At 52.9% G+C, this 20279-nt stretch overlaps 1 protein-coding gene across 1 annotated transcript in view; it reads right to left on the bottom strand.

Annotated features, from left to right (window-relative positions):
* LOC110436044 (embryonic stem cell-specific 5-hydroxymethylcytosine-binding protein) overlaps nt 3662–20279 on the bottom strand; it is a 42880-nt gene continuing 26262 nt past the window's right edge. The window contains exon 8 of the mRNA XM_021462213.1: nt 3662–4383. Within this exon, the coding sequence (XP_021317888.1) occupies nt 3925–4383 (459 nt within the window). The 3' untranslated portion in view covers nt 3662–3924. The remainder of the gene's footprint in view (nt 4384–20279) is intronic.

Here is a 20279-nt window from a genome sequence, read left to right on the forward strand (position 1 = left end):
AATCCGACTTATCTCCTTGCCGCATCCGAGAAATCCGAGGGTACTCAGGTGGATATGGTAACTGTTCGCACGGTAATCCAGGGATTGTGCAGGTGATTTGACGGGAAGCGGTCATTATCTGAAGATATTTTACTGTGCGAGATCTCCTGGTCGGTCCATCGGCAATATTCTATAACGGTCATATTGCCGATGGGCGGATAGAGGGGAAGTAACCGTTTGTGCGAATATCCTGGTCAGAACATCGGCAGATCTTTGTAACGGTATTGTTGCCGATGTACGACTGAGAAAAATGCCCGTTTAGGAGGTTGGGGATTTCGAGGAATCTGCGGAGGAATAGGATCAGAGTTGTTCAGATTGAGGTTGTCGGTTACCAGATTAGGAGCATTAATTGCGGGAAAAGGCATCATTACTGCAGAGAATTTCGGAGCATTAATAGTTTTATACTTCGAAACTGGGGGGCATGTGTTGACACCGTTTTTGGGCACGTGTCTAGGATGGCAGGATAAGGTGGCAGTACGATGTTTACAAAGTGGGTTGCCGATGAGGATGGTTGCCGATGAGGGAGAAGTTGAACGTGACTAAGTCCACAGGCAGTAATATGGTGCCGATGGCTAGATAAGAAAGTCTGCCGATGACTATGGCAAAGGGTCTGCCGATGATGCAAAGAGGGAGTCCGGAAGCTGCCGGTCGTTATGTGGAGGAGTTTCGGTTTGTCACGAGGGATAGTTTTGTTATTTCTTTAATTATTTGCATCGTTTTGTATACGGATTCCGTGTAATTTGGAATTCGAATTCTAATCGTGTCTGGTTGTAGCTCTTTGAGCAGGGTATAAATATAGACCCTAGGGCCTTGTAATAGAAAATCAATCAAGGAATCAAACACACGTTTTTTACTCATATTCCAGCATTTACTTTTCGACGACTTCGTCATACTTTTTCCTTTTGTTACGAGTTCTTAGGAATTCGTCGACTTAAGCTCGGCGTGTTCTCAAGTTCCGCGTGAGTACCTCTTAGCCGTGACATCCGGGCGCATCGCTGTTGTCAGGACTAAAGTATTCGAGTTATCACCTTTGTCGATAGCAAGGTCAAATCGGCTGGCACGCCTTAACGTTTGAATCGGGTATTAGCCCTTTGTGTTTGCAGATCAGTTTTGCATCAACAGCAGGCACAGCTCAGCGTCGAGTTACAAAATTCATAAGTCTATGAACTCTACAACACATTGTCTAGCTAGACAGGCTTTGCAACATTTAGGCCCCATTTGGTAGGACTCTCTAGCTCCTTAAAAAACAGCTCTGACTCTGGCTCTTATACTGGAGCAGATTTTCTGGTGAAGCTAGAGCTATTTTGGAAAACTGTTTGGCTGAACGGCTCCTTATATCTGTTATGAATTGTTAATATAGGGACAATGTCGAAGATGCCCCTCACTGAATAGCTCATCATATTTGTTATATGCTTGCAGATGTATTTATATTCCATTGTTTTTGAAATTAAAAATCAGCTTCATCTCTAGCTCTTATGCTAGAGTAGATTCTCGGGTGGAGTTAAACGTTTGGTAAAACACTGAGTGTTGAAAAGCGTGAATTATGTGTTATGCCCTTTTTTTCTTTCTCTTTCCTTCTATATTTTCTCTCTATATTTTATTCCCTCACCCGTGGCCCACACCACCTGCCCATCACCGCACGCATGAAAGATATCCTCTCGGCCTCTCCCACGCTTCCGACCACCACCGCACCAGCACGCGGCCACCGATGGCTGCGCCGAAGCTGATGCCATGGAGGAGCCCCGCACCCGGAGGCCAAGAAGATCAGTCACGAGATCTGCAAGCAGGTGCGCCCCCAGGTGGCGGCCGGTGCTCCTCTTCCCAGCCCACATCGCCATTGTGCCGTGTTTCGCTGCTGCGCTGCGCCGGCCTTGCCTCGCTGGGGCAAATCCGGCACCTCTTGCTCGGCAGACCCACGGATCGAGGAGCCGGTCGAAGCTAGTATTGCTCCTCTTCTCTCTCCTCGTCCCTCTCAGCGTGATTTGCAGGGATTCGTCAACGAAGCCAAGCAGCCAGAGGGCGTATAGCAGATAGAGTCGCAAAACAGCTCCTGGAGCCGGCCGAGAATGCAAAAAGTTTTCAAGATCTTTCGATATATACATGAATTATTAAATATAGATGAAAATAAAAACTAATTACACAGTTTATCTGTAAATCACGAGACAAATCTTTTGATCCTAGTTAGTCCATAATTGGATAATATTTGCCACAAACAAACGAAAGATCTAAACAAGGCCCTAGTTTCACTGCACCCATTTCCAGCCTGTTTGCTCTTATACAAGATCTGATCACCAGTGCACTCTTGTGGTGGCACTGAACAATGTAAACAATTAGTCTTATTGTGGTGTTTTAGCGGTGATGTAATTTCTTGTTGTCGAGGATGTCAATATGCGGTACGCAGCAAACGTTCACAATGAAAAAAATCCAATGACAATTCGAGGGTCAGGCTCGACGATCCAGTAAGTACAGACGTAAGCTCGTGGACGCTGGCGCTCGACCCACAGCCTCGAATACGGAAATATGGTCGAGCGAATGGCCTAGTGCTCGATAGTCGGCGACCGTCGATTACGGAAACTGGCGTCGAGCAAATCGGTAGGCCTCGACCGCAAAAGCGTCCCCCCGCCGCTTGTCGCGGGTACGGAAGCCAGGGCATTTAATGCGACTTACATGCTCCCACCTAACCCAGTCACGGGAAGCGTAATAGGAGAGTATGCACCCATCAAATCACCTCTTTCCGAGCTTTATCCTCAAAATCGGTGAAAGGTACAAACCGGTATGGTACAACAGGCGTAATATCCCATCAAGACAGCCCTTGAGACAACAAAGTCAGCGCTCCTGTATAACGAATCCGCTCGTGCTGCCAGACCCTCGAGCAAGCAAGCTCCTTTCCGAGGAAGGATTGGACGACAGAAGTCAGCGCCCCAACCACCTAGACATGACAACTGTCGCGATGTACAGGTGTGCGTATGCCAGAGCCAATACCAAACGATGTACAGGGATAAGCTTAGGAGATACACGCGTCATCATCACCAAAGTACACTGTAACAAGACGGCTCGAGACCACGCCGATACAGAGGCCTCGAGTAGGTCAGCACCATACCCCTATCGAGACCTACTCAAACATCTACACCCTGTAACCTAGGCCTCCCCTTGGAACTATAAAGAGGACGCTGGGGACGATAGAAGCGAACAAGATACGTAGAACACCACTCATACACTGCCACAACCAACTAGGACTTAGAACCCTCAGTTGGATCTACTTGTATTCGTCCTTGTACAAGCACTTAGGTGCAAGATAATACACACTCCCCCCCCACTGGACGTAGGTCTTCTTTTGTCCGAATAGGAATAAACATCACGTATACAAATTCACTCGTTGATGTAATCCCGAGTCAAAACACCGACACTTGTCAAAAAAAAAAAAGAACTGAGTGTCGTCTCGAAAGTACTCACCGCACATAATAACACTAAGATGCTGATACTCCCTTTTTCTATGTGTCATATTTAGTTTGTCCTAAGTCAAAATTACAACCTTTGACCAGCCATTTTTAAAAATCCTTATAGTTTGACAATATATGAATTATACATTATGATAGTATTTTTTATAATAAATCTAAAAATATAAATCTCATGACATGAAACTATATAAATTTTTTAAAATCAATGATCAAGGATACAAACGCTTGGCTTAGGAGAAACTAAATGTGACACAAGCTTCCGAGCAAGCACACGTTACAGCTCACTCTTTCTGCATTAGCCAAAACATAATTAAAAACGAAACGATAAAGTTCATCCCGAATATGGAGGACATGTACTGGTAAAGTTTTTTTTTTGACAACTAGGTACTGGTAAAGTTAGCTACAGCAAACTATTTATCGTGCGACTTTACTTCCTTGCAAAATATGAAAGCAACGATGCCTGACAAGCGGCTTTTACCGCTTTTTCCTTCTTGGTAGGCTGACAGGGCTTCATGTCAGCTTCAACTTCAATATCCTTGATCGTTCTCTTGAATCCCAAATCACCTTGTTTTTTCATAGTAGCATCAGTCAGAGTCATAGTATCTTCATGCTTGATGCTCCACGGTTTCTCGAAAACTTGTGGTTCCAAGGTGACAGGTTCATCTTTTACAGTACTATTAGTAGTTTGCTTCTCTCGGGACTGTTGTTGGTTGACGTCCTCTGGTTGATTTTGTACTGATTCATCACATTCGGCTTTTGCTGCTCCGTAAGCAAGTGTTCCTGCAAGCTCCCGTGACATCGTCTCATGCTTCCCAGATTGGCCGTAGGCAATCGATTTCTTGGCAAAGAATTTTGAAATAGGCTTATCAGTAGGTCCGATGTGTACCTGAAAAATTGATAGGATGTGAAAAGCAGGTAATAGCATGTACCACTTATTTATAAAATTCAAGCACTGTTCCCAAAGCCTAACAACCGAGAGGAAATGTACACTGTAGCAATTATAGCAGGACACAGAAAAACTTATATAGAACAACATAATCTCAACTTAAACATTAAACATAGGAAAACCAACAGTTGTATTTTCAGGTGTTTTTCTATTTTTTTTAACTGTATTTTCAGGTGTTAAACATAGTTGCAAAATACGACCAGGAGTTTTGGCAATTTCAGTTTGGAAGGGAGCATTGCTCAACAGCATCAGGGGAACAGACAGACCCAGATTACAGCAGAACATGCCCTAGGAGCCCGTACAGAATGACTGTCCAAGGAAAAGGGAAGGATACAGAGAAGGAAGCTGATAAACCAAATAGTTTATAAAATTTAGTGGAGAACATTGACAATTCAGTACCAGTGATGTGCTACAACTGTGGTCATGCTGGTCACCTAGGGAGTGTTTGGTAGGGTCGCTTACTCCTTGTTCAGACTTAGATAATGCATCTTTTGTCTGTTTGGGTGCCTGACTAGCTTCAGCAGGTTTGCCTCTTCATGCACGACCCGCGAGAGCCTCACCTTGCGATGCTCAAGCGTGTCCTGCGGTATGTCAAGGGCACCCTGTCCACCGGGCTTCACATCGGCACAGGCAGCATCACCATCTTGACCGCCTACTCCGATGCTGATTGGGCTAATTGTCCAGACTCTCGGCGCTCTAATTCAGGCTATTGTGTCTTCCTCGGCGACAACTTAGTCTCTTGGTCCTCAAAACGACAGACTACGGTCTCTCGTTCGAGTGCGGAGGCTCAATATCATTCTGTTGCACACGCTGTGGCTGAAACTTGTTTGACGGGATTCGTCAGTTACTTCAGGAGCTCCATGCACCCATCTCATCGGCGACGATCGTTTACAGTGATAATGTCAGCGCTACCTACATGGCCCAGAATCCAATTCATCATTGTCGCACGAAGCATATTGAGATAGATATTCACTCCGTCCGTGAGAAGGTTGCTTTGGACCCCGAGGTCACGGCCAATGGCTGAACACACGCAGCCTGAGAGTGGACTACGTGAGACTTCCCACCGCCGCTGTGGCCCAGAGCAACACCATCCACCGGACTAGAACCGCCGCCGTGGCAGAGAGCCACATCCTCCGCCGGAACAGAGCTGGGAGGCGGAGATGGGGAACGGACACGACGTCGCCGTCTTGTTGAGTCATCAGCAACATCCCCCCCATGAGAAGGAGGGCTTGGCACCCTGGGATGGAGAGCCACAGAATACCGAATGCAGGGTAAGCCAGAACCCTCTTGACTGGAGGATCCTCAACGGGAGCCGTCGGTGGCTCAACGACCCATAATTCTCTTGTCGAAGGTAGCACAGATGGGTCTGTACTCCAGGCCAAACACCGGAAGCAGGAGAGATCCACGAGTCCAAGAGTATCAGGATGCACCTGCTGAACCCAAGCAAGGGGGCACAGGAGACGATCCACAATAGAAGCTCCCCACACATGATTTGGAATACCGCGCAACTCAATATCCAACAGAAACGGGAGAACACGGCCATGACCTCCGGATAGACGGCTCCATCGTTTGCACAGCAGCCTGAAGTTCACCCCAGGTGAGCTGATGGGTTGTTGCAACCCAACCAGACGCTCAACCATGGCCAATTCAGGAAGAACCAGCAGGTAACTAGAGGAAGAAGCGTGTCGGAGCACTAAGGAGCTGGCAACAACCTCAATTCTCGATGCGATCACCGCTGCTACCTCCTCCACCGCGGCCAGAGGACCGTCACCGATCACAGACACCACCACTGCATAAGCCAGGTCCTCCACAGCCCTAGACACGTGATTGGACCAATCAACGATGCACGGAGGAGGCCTCAACAGGTCATCACAGGATGTCTCCGATGAGGTCGTGCCTGGAAACGGCCCAGCAGCCATGGCAGAGCCAGTATCCTGCACTGGACGCCGCTGCGCCCGAGGCGGGCGCCGACGGCGACGAGGCAGCCCGGCCGCCGCGCCATGACCCTGACCATGCACCTCCATAGGGCCCTGCGAAGTGCCAGCGTCACCAGAAACACCCGCTGGAGAAAGCCGTCGCGAGGGGCAGCGCTTGTAGCACCGATGGCCGGAGAAACCCGTCGCCACACGGAAACATGACCAGGAGCACGTCGAGACACGCCGCCAGCCGCACCAGCCAGAGAAGGCCGTCGCGGGGGGCAGCGCTAGAAGCACCGGTGGCCGGAGAAATCCGTCGCCACACGGAGACAAGAACAGGAGCACGTCGAGACACACCGCCAGCCACACCCGCCGGAGGAGACCGTTGCGGGGCGGTCGCGCACGAAGCTTCGTTGGCCAGAGAAACCTGCCGCCACACCAAGGCACGAGCAGGAGCAGGATGACGGAGAGCTCTCGCCCTAGGACACACATTGGAACGGTGGCCCTAGGAGCGGCAGCGGAAGCAGCGGGTCATCTGGCAGCAGATAGCAGCAGGTCCTTCCAGGCGACGGTAACCCGGTCCTGTTTGTGGCTTCGCACGGTCCCGAGGACGGCCCCATGCCCGAGGAGGAGGCGGCGGCAATTGCGGTCGTTTCAGATGCCGATGTTGTCCCACAAGTTCATGACGGGCTCCTGATTCTCTCTAGGGCGGACGTGGCTACTGCTGGAATTGGGCCCTCATCTGAAGATAGGAGTCCCCCCTGGGCTGGGATGTAACTCTCAGTTCGTTGACAGGAGCCTTGGTGAGGCTACAGTAATTTGCTCCACCGGCCAGCCGATCGAGCCGTGCTCTTCGAGCCGCCCAGTCGGCCTGGCGACGGAAGGAGCTCCATTTCTTGCCTCGCCACGCGTGCCTCCACACTCCATCCCCGTTTCTGGCCTTCTAACGCCGGACCCCTCCCCGCCTGCTACTCGAACAGGGCTCCCCTCACCCGAACAGGGCTCCCCTCACCGCTGGAGGGGGGGCTCTGCCTGGGGCTGCTCCACCGCTGGCCGCCCAACCAATTCTTAATGGGGGGCTGGGGCTGGGGGCTGCTTCGCTGAAGATTGAGGCTGATTTGGCGCCATCAAGCTCTGCCCCGCCATGCTCTCTGCTCGAATCGGGGGGCAGGGGGCCTGTCTTCGTGCGGAGTGGAGCTGCTGCCACCCCTCCACTTCGGGTTTATTCAAGGCGGCGGCTCCGGGCTGGGACCGCTGCGCCATCTGTCGAGAATGGTTCTTCCCTGAGCCCGGGGGCGAGGTCCCGGCTGCAGAAGCTTGACGATGTGCGCAAGCCGGTGGACAGGCTCCTCCCGCTGCCCGTGTTCCACAAACGGAGAAAGAAGGCCCCTCCCCCTAGGTATCTACCGCGGCGCAGCAGACAGGTTGCTGGGGCTGCTCCCTGCTCTCCGGGACCGGCGCTCTCAGTGGCCCAGAAGAGGGTGATGCGGCAGCTGGGCTTCGAAGAAAGGGAGGTCATCCAGCCAGACGCTCAAGACAAGTATAGTAAGCTCTTCTCGCCATCGCTCTCTGTTTCCCATGTCTGTGCTTTAGCTGCTATTTTTGGCTGGGAGGTGGGAGACGGTGAGGAGGTGAGAGCTGGAGATGTCCTTACAATGTTGTAAGATCTGGTTCCTTCTTGAGGTCGTCCTTATTCTTGGGTCAAATGAATCCTTCCTCCATTCTAATTTGGAACGTCCGGGGTCTCAATCGAAGAGATCATCCGAATTCTGTCAGAGAGGTCATCATGTCCAGTAACGCGGACATTGTTTGTTTGCAAGAAACGAAGGTCGCAAACATGTCCCAGCATCTCTTCCTTTCGGTCTTTGGCACTGCCTATGATAACTTTATTGCGCTCCCAGCCAATGGGACTAGAGGAGGAATTCTGATTGCTTGGAAGGGATGCTCTTGCCGGGCAGTTGCGACAAGGTTAGACAATTATTCAGCTTCAGTTTTGTTTGCGGAGCTAGAGGGTCGTAATTGGTGGTTCACTGGCGTGTATGGGCCACAAGGAGATGAGGAGAAGGTGCTGTTTTTGCAAGAACTAAGGAATATCAGGGCTCTGTGCAATGGTCCTTGGCTGCTGGGTGGAGATTTCAATTTGATTTATCAGGCTGCTGATAAGAACAATGCAAATTTGGACAGAGCAATGATGGGAAGGTTCAGGCGTTTTCTGGATAACAATGATCTCAAAGAGATTCCGCTCTTGGGTCGTAAATATACTTGGTCCAATGAAAGGAGATCGCCTACCTTGGTAAGATTAGATCGGGCTTTCTGTTGTGGTGATTGGGATAATATCTTTCCTGATGCTGTCCTGCAAAGTACAACAGCTGGAGTCTCTGATCACTGCCCTCTCATTCTGGGTCTAAAGGTGAGCACTACCGGCAGGCGTCGGTTTCATTTTGAAAGCTTCTGGACCAAACTGCCGGGTTTTCTCGATGCTGTGAAACAGAGTTGGGAGGCTCCGGTGCAATCTAATTGTGCTGTGGAGCGTCTTTTCATTAAGCTGCAGCGCCTTGGCAAGGGATTGCAAAAATGGGGACAAAGGAAAGTAGGAAACATTAAGGCCCAGCTAGAGTTGGCCAAGGAAATCCTTCTCGTTTGGAGATAGAGAGAGATCTAAGGGTGCTCTTAGACCATGAGGATTGGCTGAGAAAGAAACTCAAACTTCATTGTCTTGGCTTGGCTTCTGTGGAACGAACCATTGCTCGGTTGCGTTCTAGGATCCTTTATATCCAGGAAGGTGATGCTAATACCGCTTTCTTCCACCAACAGGCTAGATATAGAAAAAAGAAAAATTTCATAGCAAAACTACAAGTTGACAATCAGGTGGTTGTCTCACATGAGCAAAAGCAGAGGGCAGTGGATGATTTCTATGAGAACATTCTGGGCAGGGCTGATGAAAGGGCGTACACCCTTGATTTAGATGCTTTGGCTATTCAACAACACGATTTAATGGAGCTGGATGTTCCATTCTCTGAGGATGAAGTATGGGCTACGGTTAAGGATATGCCGTTAGACAAGGCCCCAGGGCCGGAAGGATTTACTGGGAGGTTTTATAAGTCCTGCTGGAGCATTATTAAGGGGGATGTGCTGATGGCGTTGGACACCATCCAGCAAGGCCATGTCTTCAAATTCTGGCTCCGGAACTCGGCTTTCATTACTCTACTGCCTAAGAAAGTGGATGCGGTGGAAGTCAAGGATTTTCGGCCTATAAGTCTTATTCACAGCTTTGCCAAATTGGTAACTCAGCTCATGGCTAACCGGCTAGCTCCTCAACTGCCTTCCTTGGTTTCTGTGAACCAGAGCGCATTTGTGAGGGGAAGGAGAATACATGGAGAATACATGACAATTTTATGCTGGTTCAACAAATGGTAAAATCCTTGCACTAAAAGAAAGAGGCGCATATCCTTCTTAAGTTGGACATCTCCAAAGCGTTTGATTCAGTTTCTTGGTCATTCCTCTTGGAGGTCTTGCGCAAGGTGGGGTTTGGTCAGCGGTGACAGGATCTCATTTGTTTAATCCTGTCCACATCTTCGACACAGATCTTACTCAATGGAGAACCAGGGGACACTATTTATCACCACCGTGGTCTTAGACAGGGAGACCCACTTTCTCCAATATTGTTTATTCGAGTCATGGATGTCCTGAATTCTTTGATCAATTCAGCCACTTTGATGGGTTTATTGCAGCCTCTTGCTGTTCAGCAAGCACGACATCGGGTATCCTTTTATACTGATGATGCGGTGGTATTTTTAAGACCCCATATTTTGGATTTGCTCACTATTAAGCACCTCCTAGACCTGTTTGGCCATGCTTCAGGTCTGAGAACTAATCTGGCCAAAAGCTCAGTTTCCCCTATTCACTGTACTGATGAGGAGCTAGCTCGCACGGCAAGCATTCTCTCCTGCTCCATAAAGGCATTCCCTTGCACATATCTTGGCCTCCCACTCTCATCTGGAAAACCAACTAGAGAGGTGCTGCTACCTCTAGTGGATAAGGTGGCTGATTATCTCCCTGGATGGAAGGCCTCTCTTATGAACAGGGCTGGGGGGTTAGTCTTGGTTAAGGCTGTGTTGACTGCTGTCCCAATATATCATCTACTTGCCTTGGACCTCCCTAAATGGGTGATAAAAGCCATTGATAAAAAGCGGAAAGGTTTCCTGTGGAAGGGCCACCAGTAGGCCAATGGTGGCAATTGCCTGGTAGATTGGGAAAAGGTTCAGAGGCCTCTTAAATATGGTGGGCTCGGGATTCATAATCTTGATCTTATTGGTTGCGCTCTTAAGATTCGGTGGCTGTGGGCACAAAAGACAGATGATGACAGGCCTTGGGCTGGCCTTCCTTTTTCGGTTCCCCATAAGGCCCGGGCTCTATTCCATGTTGCTGTTGATGCCATAGTCGGAAATGGTGAGAAAATATTATTCTGGTCAGACAGATGGTTGGATGGGCATATAATGGCTGAGCTAGCGCCTAATTTGCACAAGGCGGTTCCTAAGCGAACAGCCAAAAGAAGGACTGTGGCCCAGGCCCTGCATAATAGTAGTTGGACCCAAGACATTAAGGGAGCCCGTACAGTTGTTGTGGACTCCTTTGTGGGCCGGTCGTACAGGTGTAGGACCAAACGTCCAAGTAGTGGCTGAGATGGCCTTATTTAGAAAGAGAATAATCAGGGAGGATTTTTAGGATCTGGCTATTGTTTGTTAGGAAAGGAATGCACCTGGATTATAAAGGATGCACTTAGGAATGTAATCAGGTTTATCGAAGAAGAATAGAACCTCCCGTGTGGGTGGGGTTCCTCTTCGATGGTGGCTGCGAGCGCTTCTGCCGCTGCTGCCGGCGATTCCCCCACTGCAGCATTGCCTCGCTATCCCCTCCGTTCCAACTCGCAGTCAAGTCTTCTTCTCCACTCTCCTCTGCGTTCCCCACGGCGGCAGCGCCGTATCAATTTGCTATCAAAGACCCCTTCCGGTGCATCGACAGCCATGTCCGGCACCGTGCCCGATCCTGGGCCATGGACGCCATGCTTGATAGGATTTTGGGTCAACTCACCATCATGAACAACCGCCTGAACTCCCACGCCTCCCGCCTCGCTCGGGTGGAGACCGACAAACCCGACGCCGGCAAGGGCGCTGGCAGAGAAGACAGTATTGGCGCCGAAGACGAGGTGAATGACGAATTCGAGCGTCGCGGCACGGATCGGGACCCCTTCGACTGGCGCGGACGCGAATTTGACAGCCGCGGCGGGCGCGACTATGACGACCGCGGGCGCGGCTACGTCGACTGGCGCGGGCGCGACATCTACGAACGCGGCTACGATGACCGCGCCGACCACGGGTTCTCCCGCACAGGCCGTGATTTCGGGCGCGGCTTCCGCGACAACGGCCGCGACTACGATGACGGTGGCGGCCGGTCCTTTGATCGACATCACGAGCCACACAGACCGCCGAAGATTCCGTTTCCAACCTACGACGGCGAATCTGATCCACTGACTTGGCTGAACAAGTGCGAAAACTTCTTTCGCGGCCATCGTGTCCCGGCAGATGAGAAGGTGTAGATGGCATCCCTATACCTCGACGGCACCGCAGCGGACTGGTACTTTCAAATGGAACGTGACTTCGGCTTGGTCCCGTGGCCACGTTTCGTCGACTTCGTCAACCTCCGCTTCAGGCCACCAGTTCGCACCAACTCGATCGCGGAGATCAAGGCCCTGGTTCGCAAGGGCACGGTGGAGGATTACTCGTGGCGCTTCCAGACCCTGCTCGCGCGCTGCGCCAACCTCGCCCCGTGCACGGTGATATATCTCTACACGGGCGGTTTGGGACAGCCGCTGGCACATGACATCGAGATGCAGTACCCCGCCAATCTGCAGAAGGCCATCAGCCTCGCGCGTGCATTCGAACAACGCCACACGGAGGCCTCCACCGCCAACAGCTCCGCCGCACCCAAGCCTTCTGCGCGTCGTGTCAGCGTCTCGGCCAGCACTGTACCTCCGGGCACGAGTGGCACAGACGGGCCGCGACCGCGCTTCCGTCGTCTGACTCCGGTGGAAATGCAGGAAAAAAGGAAGAATGGGCAATGCTATTTTTGCCCTGAACCCTACAGCAAGGACCACCAGTGTGCTGCCAAAAATGTCTTCCTCATGGAGTTGGCGGAGGGCGAGCCAGATCCCCTTGGTGAGGTTCATGACTTGGAGATTTCCCTTGCCGCACTGACTGGCCTCAATTCTGCAGATTCCATGATGTTGCAGGTGTCTATTGGTGGTGCACATTTGAGGGCGCTGGTGGACACGGGCTCCACTCACACCTTCGTCCACTCAGCCCTCGTGCAATGCTTGGGCCTTGCCGTCACCCCACGAGCCGGCCTCAATGTCATGGTGGCCAATGGCGACAAAGTGCGCAGCCCGGGCGTCTGCCTTGCTATCCTAGTCACCATCGACACCGAGACGTTCTCCATCGACTGCTTCGCCCTCGACTTGGGCGGCTTCGACTTGGTGCTCGGCGTGCAGTGGCTGCGCACGCTGGGGCCCATCGTGTGGGACTTCGGCGCCCTGGCGATGTCCTTCTGGTACAATGGCCGGTCCCATCACTAGACTGGCGTGCCGGGCCAGGGCGTCGCTGCACGCGCCATCACTGACTCCAGGACGGTCCTGGACGAGCTGCTGCTGTCCTACCAGGACATCTTTGAGGAGCCCCGCGGGTTGCCACCGGCACGCCGCCACAACCATCGGATCCACCTGCTGCCGAACGCACCTCAGGTCACGGTGCGGCCGTATCGGTACCCGCAGCTCCTCAAGGACGAGATCGAGCGGCAATGCGACGACATGCTGGCGCAGGGGATTATCCGGGAGTCGACCTCACCATTTTCCTCCCTGGTGCTCCTCGTCCGCAAGCACGACGACAGCTGGCGCTTCTGCGTCGACTACCGCACCCTCAACAACGCGACGATCAAGGACAAATTTCCCATTCCAGTCGTCGATGAGCTCCTCGATGAGTTGAAGGGTGCCCGCTTCTTCACCAAGATTGATCTACGCAGCGGGTACCACCAAGTGCGGATGCACCCGGACGACGTCGCCAAAACAGCCTTCCGGACGCACCGCGGACACTTCGAGTTCCTGGTGATGCCCTTCGGCCTCACCAACGCGCCGGCGACCTTCCAAGCCCTCATGAACGACGTGCTCAAGTCGTTCATTCGTCGCTTCGTCTTGGTTTTTTTTGATGATATTTTAATTTACAGCCCCACGTGGGCTGAGCACTTACAGCATGTCAAGGCTGTGCTGCAGCTTATGCGCGATCATCGTCTCTTCGCCAAGCGTTCCAAGTGCTACTTCGGAGAACCATCAGTGGCCTATTTGGGCCACATTATCTCAGCTGCGGGCGTCGCTATGGATGCGGACAAGGTGGCGGCTGTGGAGGCTTGGCCACGACCATGCACAGCCAAAGCTCTTCGGGGCTTCCTGGGCCTCACCGGCTACTACCGGAAATTCATCGCCGGTTATGGTGGCGTTGCAGCGCCCCTCACCGCCCTCCTCAAGCGGGAGGCGTTCAGCTGGTCAGAGGAGGCAGAAGCTGCCTTCGGCGCCCTCAAGTCAGTCCTCGTCACCGCACCTCTTCTGCAGCTTCCGGACTTCACCAAGCGCTTTGTGGTGGACTGCGATGCCTCTGGCGCGGGATTTGGCGCAGTCCTGCACCAAGGCGACGGCGCCATTGCGTTCTTCAGCAGGCCGGTTGCTCCCCACCACGCCAAGCTGCCCGCCTATGAGCGCGAGCTGATTGGCCTTGTCAAGGTTGTTCGTCATTGGCGACTGTACCTATGGGGCCGGGCGTTCACCATCCGCACCGACCATTGGAGTCTCAAATTCCTCCTCGACCAACGCCTCACCACCATTCCACAACACACCTGGGTCTCCAAGTTGTTCGGTTACGACCTCACGGTCGAATACCGGGCCGGTAAGTTCAACACCATCGCCGATGCCTTGTCTCGCAGGGATGAGGACGTCGCTGCGCTGGTCCTCTCAGGGCCCCTCTTCACCGACTATGGGGTCCTACGCGAGGAGCTGCAGTTGGACGCCACTGCCCAGGATCTGTGCACCCGCTTGGCTGCTAGAACAGCACCGGCAGGGTGGCAACTGGTTGATGGTCTTCTCTACAACGGCAAGGTCTTCGTTCCGGAGGATTCGAGCTTGTGGCCTCAGCTCCTGCGTGCTGCACATGAGGCCGGCCATGAAGGGGTGCAGAAAACACTTCACAGGCTGCGGGCGTCCTTCTACAGCAGCGCCGCCCAGCGCCTTGTCCGGGATTTTGTGCGGGGCTGCGCTGTTTGTCAGCGCAACAAGACTGAGCACCTCCATCCGGCTGGCCTGCTTCAGCCCCTGCCCGTACCGAGTAACGTCTGGAGCGACATCGCCATGGACTTCGTCGAAGGATTTCCATGGGTTGGCGGCAAGTCCGTCGTCTTGACCGTCGTGGATTGCTTCTCCAAGATGGGCCACTTTATTGCTCTCGGCCACCCGTATTCAGCTCAGTCGGTGGCCCGGGCGTTCTTCGACAACATTGTACGCCTCCATGGGTTTCCGTGTTCGATCGTCAGTGATCGTGACACGGTCTTCACCAGCCACTTTTGGGAGGAGCTCTTCAAACTGGCCGGCGTCAAACTGCTGCGAAGTTCAGCGTTTCATCCACAGACGGACGGTCAGTCGGAGGTCACGAACCGCATTATTGTCATGTATCTCCGGTGCCTTGCAGGTGATCGCCCTCGCTCCTGGCTGCAGTGGCTGCCATGGGCTGAGTTCTGCTTCAATACGTCCTATCAGACAGCTCTACGGGCTACACCATTTGAGGTTGTCTATGGGCGCCCTCCCCCAACCTTGATGTCATACTCGGCTGGTGCTGCAAGGGTGGCTGCAGTGGATCGTCAGCTGCAGGACCGTGACGTCTTTCTGGCGGAGATCCGGGAACGCCTTCTGCTTGCACAGGACACTATGCGGGAGACTCAGAACCAGAAGCGCCGTCATGTTGAGTTCTCCATTGGTGACCGGGTGCTGCTCCGTCTACATCAGCGTGCGGCTGTGGGCATCACTGCCGCAGCACCCTCCAAGCTCGGTCCTCGCTACCACGGGCCCTACAAGGTTCTGGAACGCATCGGCGCGGTTGCATATCGCCTGAAGCTTCCTCCCCGGGCCAGGATTCATGATGTCTTCCACGTCGCCCTACTGAAGAAGTTTGCAGGACCGCCACCAACGGTGATCACGCCTCTGCCACCCATTCTTCAAGGCCGCGTCGTTCCTACTCCATCTCAGGTGGCACGCGCTCGGTTGAACCGAGGCTCCTGGGAGCTGCTGGTCAATTGGGAGGGCCGCTCTGCGGCTGAAGCTACATGGGAGCCCATTGCCGCCTTCAAGGAACGCTACCCGGCGTTTCAGCTCGCGGACGAGCTGTTTGTTGGGGAGGAGGGAAATGTTGTGGACTCCTTTGTGGGCCGGTCGTACAGGCGTAGGACCAAACATCCAAGTAGTGGCTGAGATGGCCTTATTTAGAAAGAGAATAATCAGGGAGGATTTTTAGGATCTGGCTATTGTTTGTTAGGAAAGGAATGCACCTGGACTATAAAGGATGCACTTAGGAATGTAATCAGGTTTATCGAAGAAGAATAGAACCTCCCGTGTGGGTGGGGTTCCTCTTCGACGGTGGCTGCGAGCGCTTCTGCCGCTGCTGCTGGCGATTCCCCCACCGCAGCATTGCCTCGCTATCCCCTCCGTTCCAACTCGCAGTCAAGTCTTCTTCTCCACTCTCCTCTGCGTTCCCCAAGGCGGCAGCGCCGTATCAACAGTTGACGTCATGATTGAGTACTTTCAGATTTGGGATATGGTGGATGGCTTCATTTTGCATCCTGAAACTCCAGACCAATTTAGATGGAAATTTTCGCAGGATGGTTCTTACACCAGTAAATCGGCCTATGCAGCCTTTTTTGAAGGATCCATCAAGTTTGGCTCATGGAGAAGAATTTGGAAAACTTGGGCTCCTCCGCGATGCAAGTTCTTCATTTGGCTGGTCTTTCACAACAGGGTTTGGACAGCTGATCGTTTAGCAAGGAGGAATCTACCCCATCCCGAGGCATGTCCACTTTGTGATCAGGAGGATGAATCAATAAATCATTTTCTAGTGGGCTGCTTATTTGCTCGACAAGTTTGGGCTATGGTTTTGCAACAGTTAGGGCTGCTGCAATTGGCTCCACAGCCTACTGCAACTCGATTCTCAGGATTGTGAAAGAAAACAACTGCTAATGTCCCCAAGGAGGCGCGTAAAGGACTCAACTCCTTGATTATTTTGGTGGCTTGGGAGATTTGGAAGCACCACAATACTTGTGTCTTCGATAATAAAAGGCCAAGTATTCATGAAGTCCTTTGGGCTATTAGCTCAGAGGGAGGTCTCTGGTGCTCAGCAGGGAACTCCAAGCTCCAGGAATTGGTTATTAGGCTGCTGCCTGTTGGGGTTTAAGGCAAGGAGGCTTTTGGGTCGTTCCCTGTTCTTGTGTGGCGATTTTGTAACCTAGTGGCTAGTGTGTGGGGTGTGTGAGTTTTGGGTGGGTGAGTTGGGTCTCTTGACCCATGTATCTTTTTTCTCTTACGCTGTTCGAGAAAAAAAAGAAGGTTGCTTTGGGACAGGTTCGGATGCTCTATGTTCCATCGTCACATCAGTTCGCGGACATTATGACCAAAGGGGTACCTGTACAGTTATTCACTGACTTTAGGTCCAGTCTTTGTGTTCGTGACACTCCCGTTCGTGGCACTCCCGCTTAGACTGAGGGAGGGTGTTAGAATATAATTATAACAGCCCATATTGGGCTTACGGCCCATTGGCCTTGTACTCCTAGCCTGACTTGTATTAGTACCACATTGTAACTTGTAGATGTACTGCAAACTTCCTGACTATATAGTGAAGGTCACCCCCCTAGTTAGGGTGTGATGTTTCTCTACTATAACCATCGAAGCCATACGATTTCTGCAGTAGTGGTGGCAAGTGCTTGAAGTTCTGCCTCTGCACTAGAACAAGATACGGTGGTTTGTTTCTTGTACTTCCATGCAATAGGAGAAGACCCAAGAAGAATACCCTGTGATGGATTGACAATCTATTGGGTCACTCGCCCAAGTGGAGTCCGAGTAAGCATGAAGCTGAAGCAGACTGTCACGAGCATAGAATAGGCTGTGAGATGATGTCCCCCTCAAGTATCGCAAGACACGAAGTAAATGGCCAAAATGAACGGATGTAGGAGCACTGACAAATTGACTCAAAATATGGACGGCATGAGCAATATCAGGTCGAGTAATAGTGAGATAAACAAGGCTGCCCATAATGTGTCGATATCTAGAGGGATCCTCAAGAGGAGTACCATGAGTGGGACAAAGCTGAAAATGAAGATCTATAGGTGTTGCAGCTGTCCGATGGTCAGTGATACCAAAACGAGCAATAAGGTCTTGTATGTACTTGGACTGAGAAAGGTAGCAGCCCTTTGCAGACTATTTAACCTAAATGCCTAAGAAATAACTGAGAGGACCTAAGTCGGACATTTGAAATTGTGCACCAAGCTGCTGTTTGACACAAGAAATGTTGTTTGCATCATCAGAGACAAAGCGCTCAAACAAAGCACGAGGGCCTGTTGAAGACCATATAAAGCCCGGCGAAGACGACAAACATAACCTGGAGGGGCATTAACACCCGAGGGTGGTTGCATATAAACTTCTTCATTTAAATCACCATGAAGAAAGGCATTCTTAACATCCATCTGAGAGATTGTCCAAGAAGAAAAAGCAACCACTGCAATTAAAGTACGATCAATAGTCATATGAGCAACAGGTGCAAATGTCTCATCATAATCTAGGCCCAGAGTTTGCTGAAAGCCTCTAGCAACTAGATGGGCCTTATATCTTTCAATAGAACCATCTGACTTGGTTTTAATTTTGGAAACCCACTTGGATGTAACAGGCACAATGTGTGATGGTAATGGAAATGTTAGAATATATTGTAACAGCCCACATTGCGTGTACGGCCCATTGGCCTTGTACCCTGTAACCCTAGCCTATTAGGCTATATAATGAAGGTCACCCCCCCTGATTAGGGTGTGCGGTGTTTCTCTACATGGTATCAGCCCTAATTACGATCCTAATCTTCTGCTTTGCTTCTCCTCCGCCCGTGCGTTCTCTCTGAGAACGCGCGCCACCACACCATCGGCCGCATGCGCACCTTCGCGCTGCCGCCTTCCCAGGCCACGCGCGATTCGCGTCGCCGCCTACACCTGCCGCGCGCGATTCGCGTCGCCGCCTTCCCAGGCTGCGTGCGCACCTTCGCGCCGCCGCCTTCCAGGCCGCACGCCCAGGCCCGCCTTCGCGCGGTGCGTGGCTCGCGGATCGTCGCGGCCTCTGCCTGCGGATCGATCGCGGATCGATCACAGCCTCTTCGTCACGCGCGGCTAGCGGATTCACGGCCTCGCGCGGCTCTACCTCCGGACTCCGTCACGCGGCCTCTGCCTCGCAGCATCTGGCGCGCGGCTCGCTGTGCAGTCGCGAGTCTTCTCTACGTGCCAGCCTGCGTGCGGTTGTCTTCCAGCTGCGCCCATGACGTCGTCGTCGAGTTCCTCCTCCATAACCGGAGCCCAGTCGTCTGGCGCTATGGGGGACTCTTTTGCCGCCCCCCCTCTTCGCCGCCTACGCCTCCGTCAACGTCAAGCAGCACGTCCCCATCGCGCTCAGCCTCGAGCGCCCAAACTACTCCAAGTGGAAGGCCTTCTTCACCGCCCTCTGCGGCAAGTGCGGCCTGCTTGACCACATCGACAGCACGGTGGCCGCGTGCCCGGCTGAACCCCTGTGGTCTCAGCCTGACGTCTGCATCCGCGGCTGTACGGCTCCATCGACGACGCCGTCCTCGACCTCGCCATGGAACCCGAACAGGATGCGCGCGCTCTGTGGGTCTCTATCAAGGCCTTGTTCCAGGCGAACAAGCAGTCCCGTGCCGTCGTCCTCGAGCAGAAGTTCCACAACCTGCTCCAGGGCGACCTCTCCATCGACGCCTACGCCCAGCAGATGAAGCGCACCGCCGATGCCCTCCGGGAGATCGGTCACACCGTCTCTCCTGCGCAGCTCATGCTCAACCTTCTACGCGGCCTTAACCCCCGCTTCGCCAACACCGCTGACATCTCCAACACGTCGCCGCTTCCCGACTTCAAGGCTGCCACCAACATGCTTCCTGTCAAGGAAATCCGCCTTGGCACTGAGGGCAATGCGGCCTCGGCCTCAGCTCTGGCTGCCTCCACCACCTGCACCTGCATGTCGCCGTCCTGCCAGTCCACCCCTTCTGCGTCCACCAATCGTGGGGGCGGTGGCAAGGGCAAGGGTGGCAAGGGCAAGGGCAGCCGTGGTGGCGACGGCAATGGCAACGGCGGCGGTGGGCACCACCAGCAGCAAGATGGCAATTTCGGCGGGCGTCAGCAGGCCGGCCCCTAGGTGTGCTACAGCCCTTGGGCTGCTCCGTGACCTCCCCAGCAGCAGCAGTGGGGTGCGCCACCTGCGCCTCCTCCACAGGCACACACCGCCTTCGCGCCTCCGTAGTTCTCCACTGCCGGCGGTCCCCCGGCGTACGGGCCTTCGGGCAGCTGGGACTCGGCAGGACTGATTGCCGCCCTCAACCAGATGGCGATCCAGGGCGGGTCTGCACCTTGGGTCATGGACAGCGGAGCGACATCTCACATGTCCTCCAATGACGGTATTTTACTTTCCCATCTCCCGTCGCCACCATCCTCCATTACGGTCGGCAACGATCAATCCATTCCTATTCATAGTCGTGGCACTTCTGTTATACAAATAGCTGATCGTCCTTTTCATCTTGATAA

This window comes from Sorghum bicolor, chromosome 5 (genome assembly GCF_000003195.3).
Source record: "Sorghum bicolor cultivar BTx623 chromosome 5, Sorghum_bicolor_NCBIv3, whole genome shotgun sequence".
Classification (NCBI taxonomy): Eukaryota; Viridiplantae; Streptophyta; class Magnoliopsida; order Poales; family Poaceae; genus Sorghum; species Sorghum bicolor.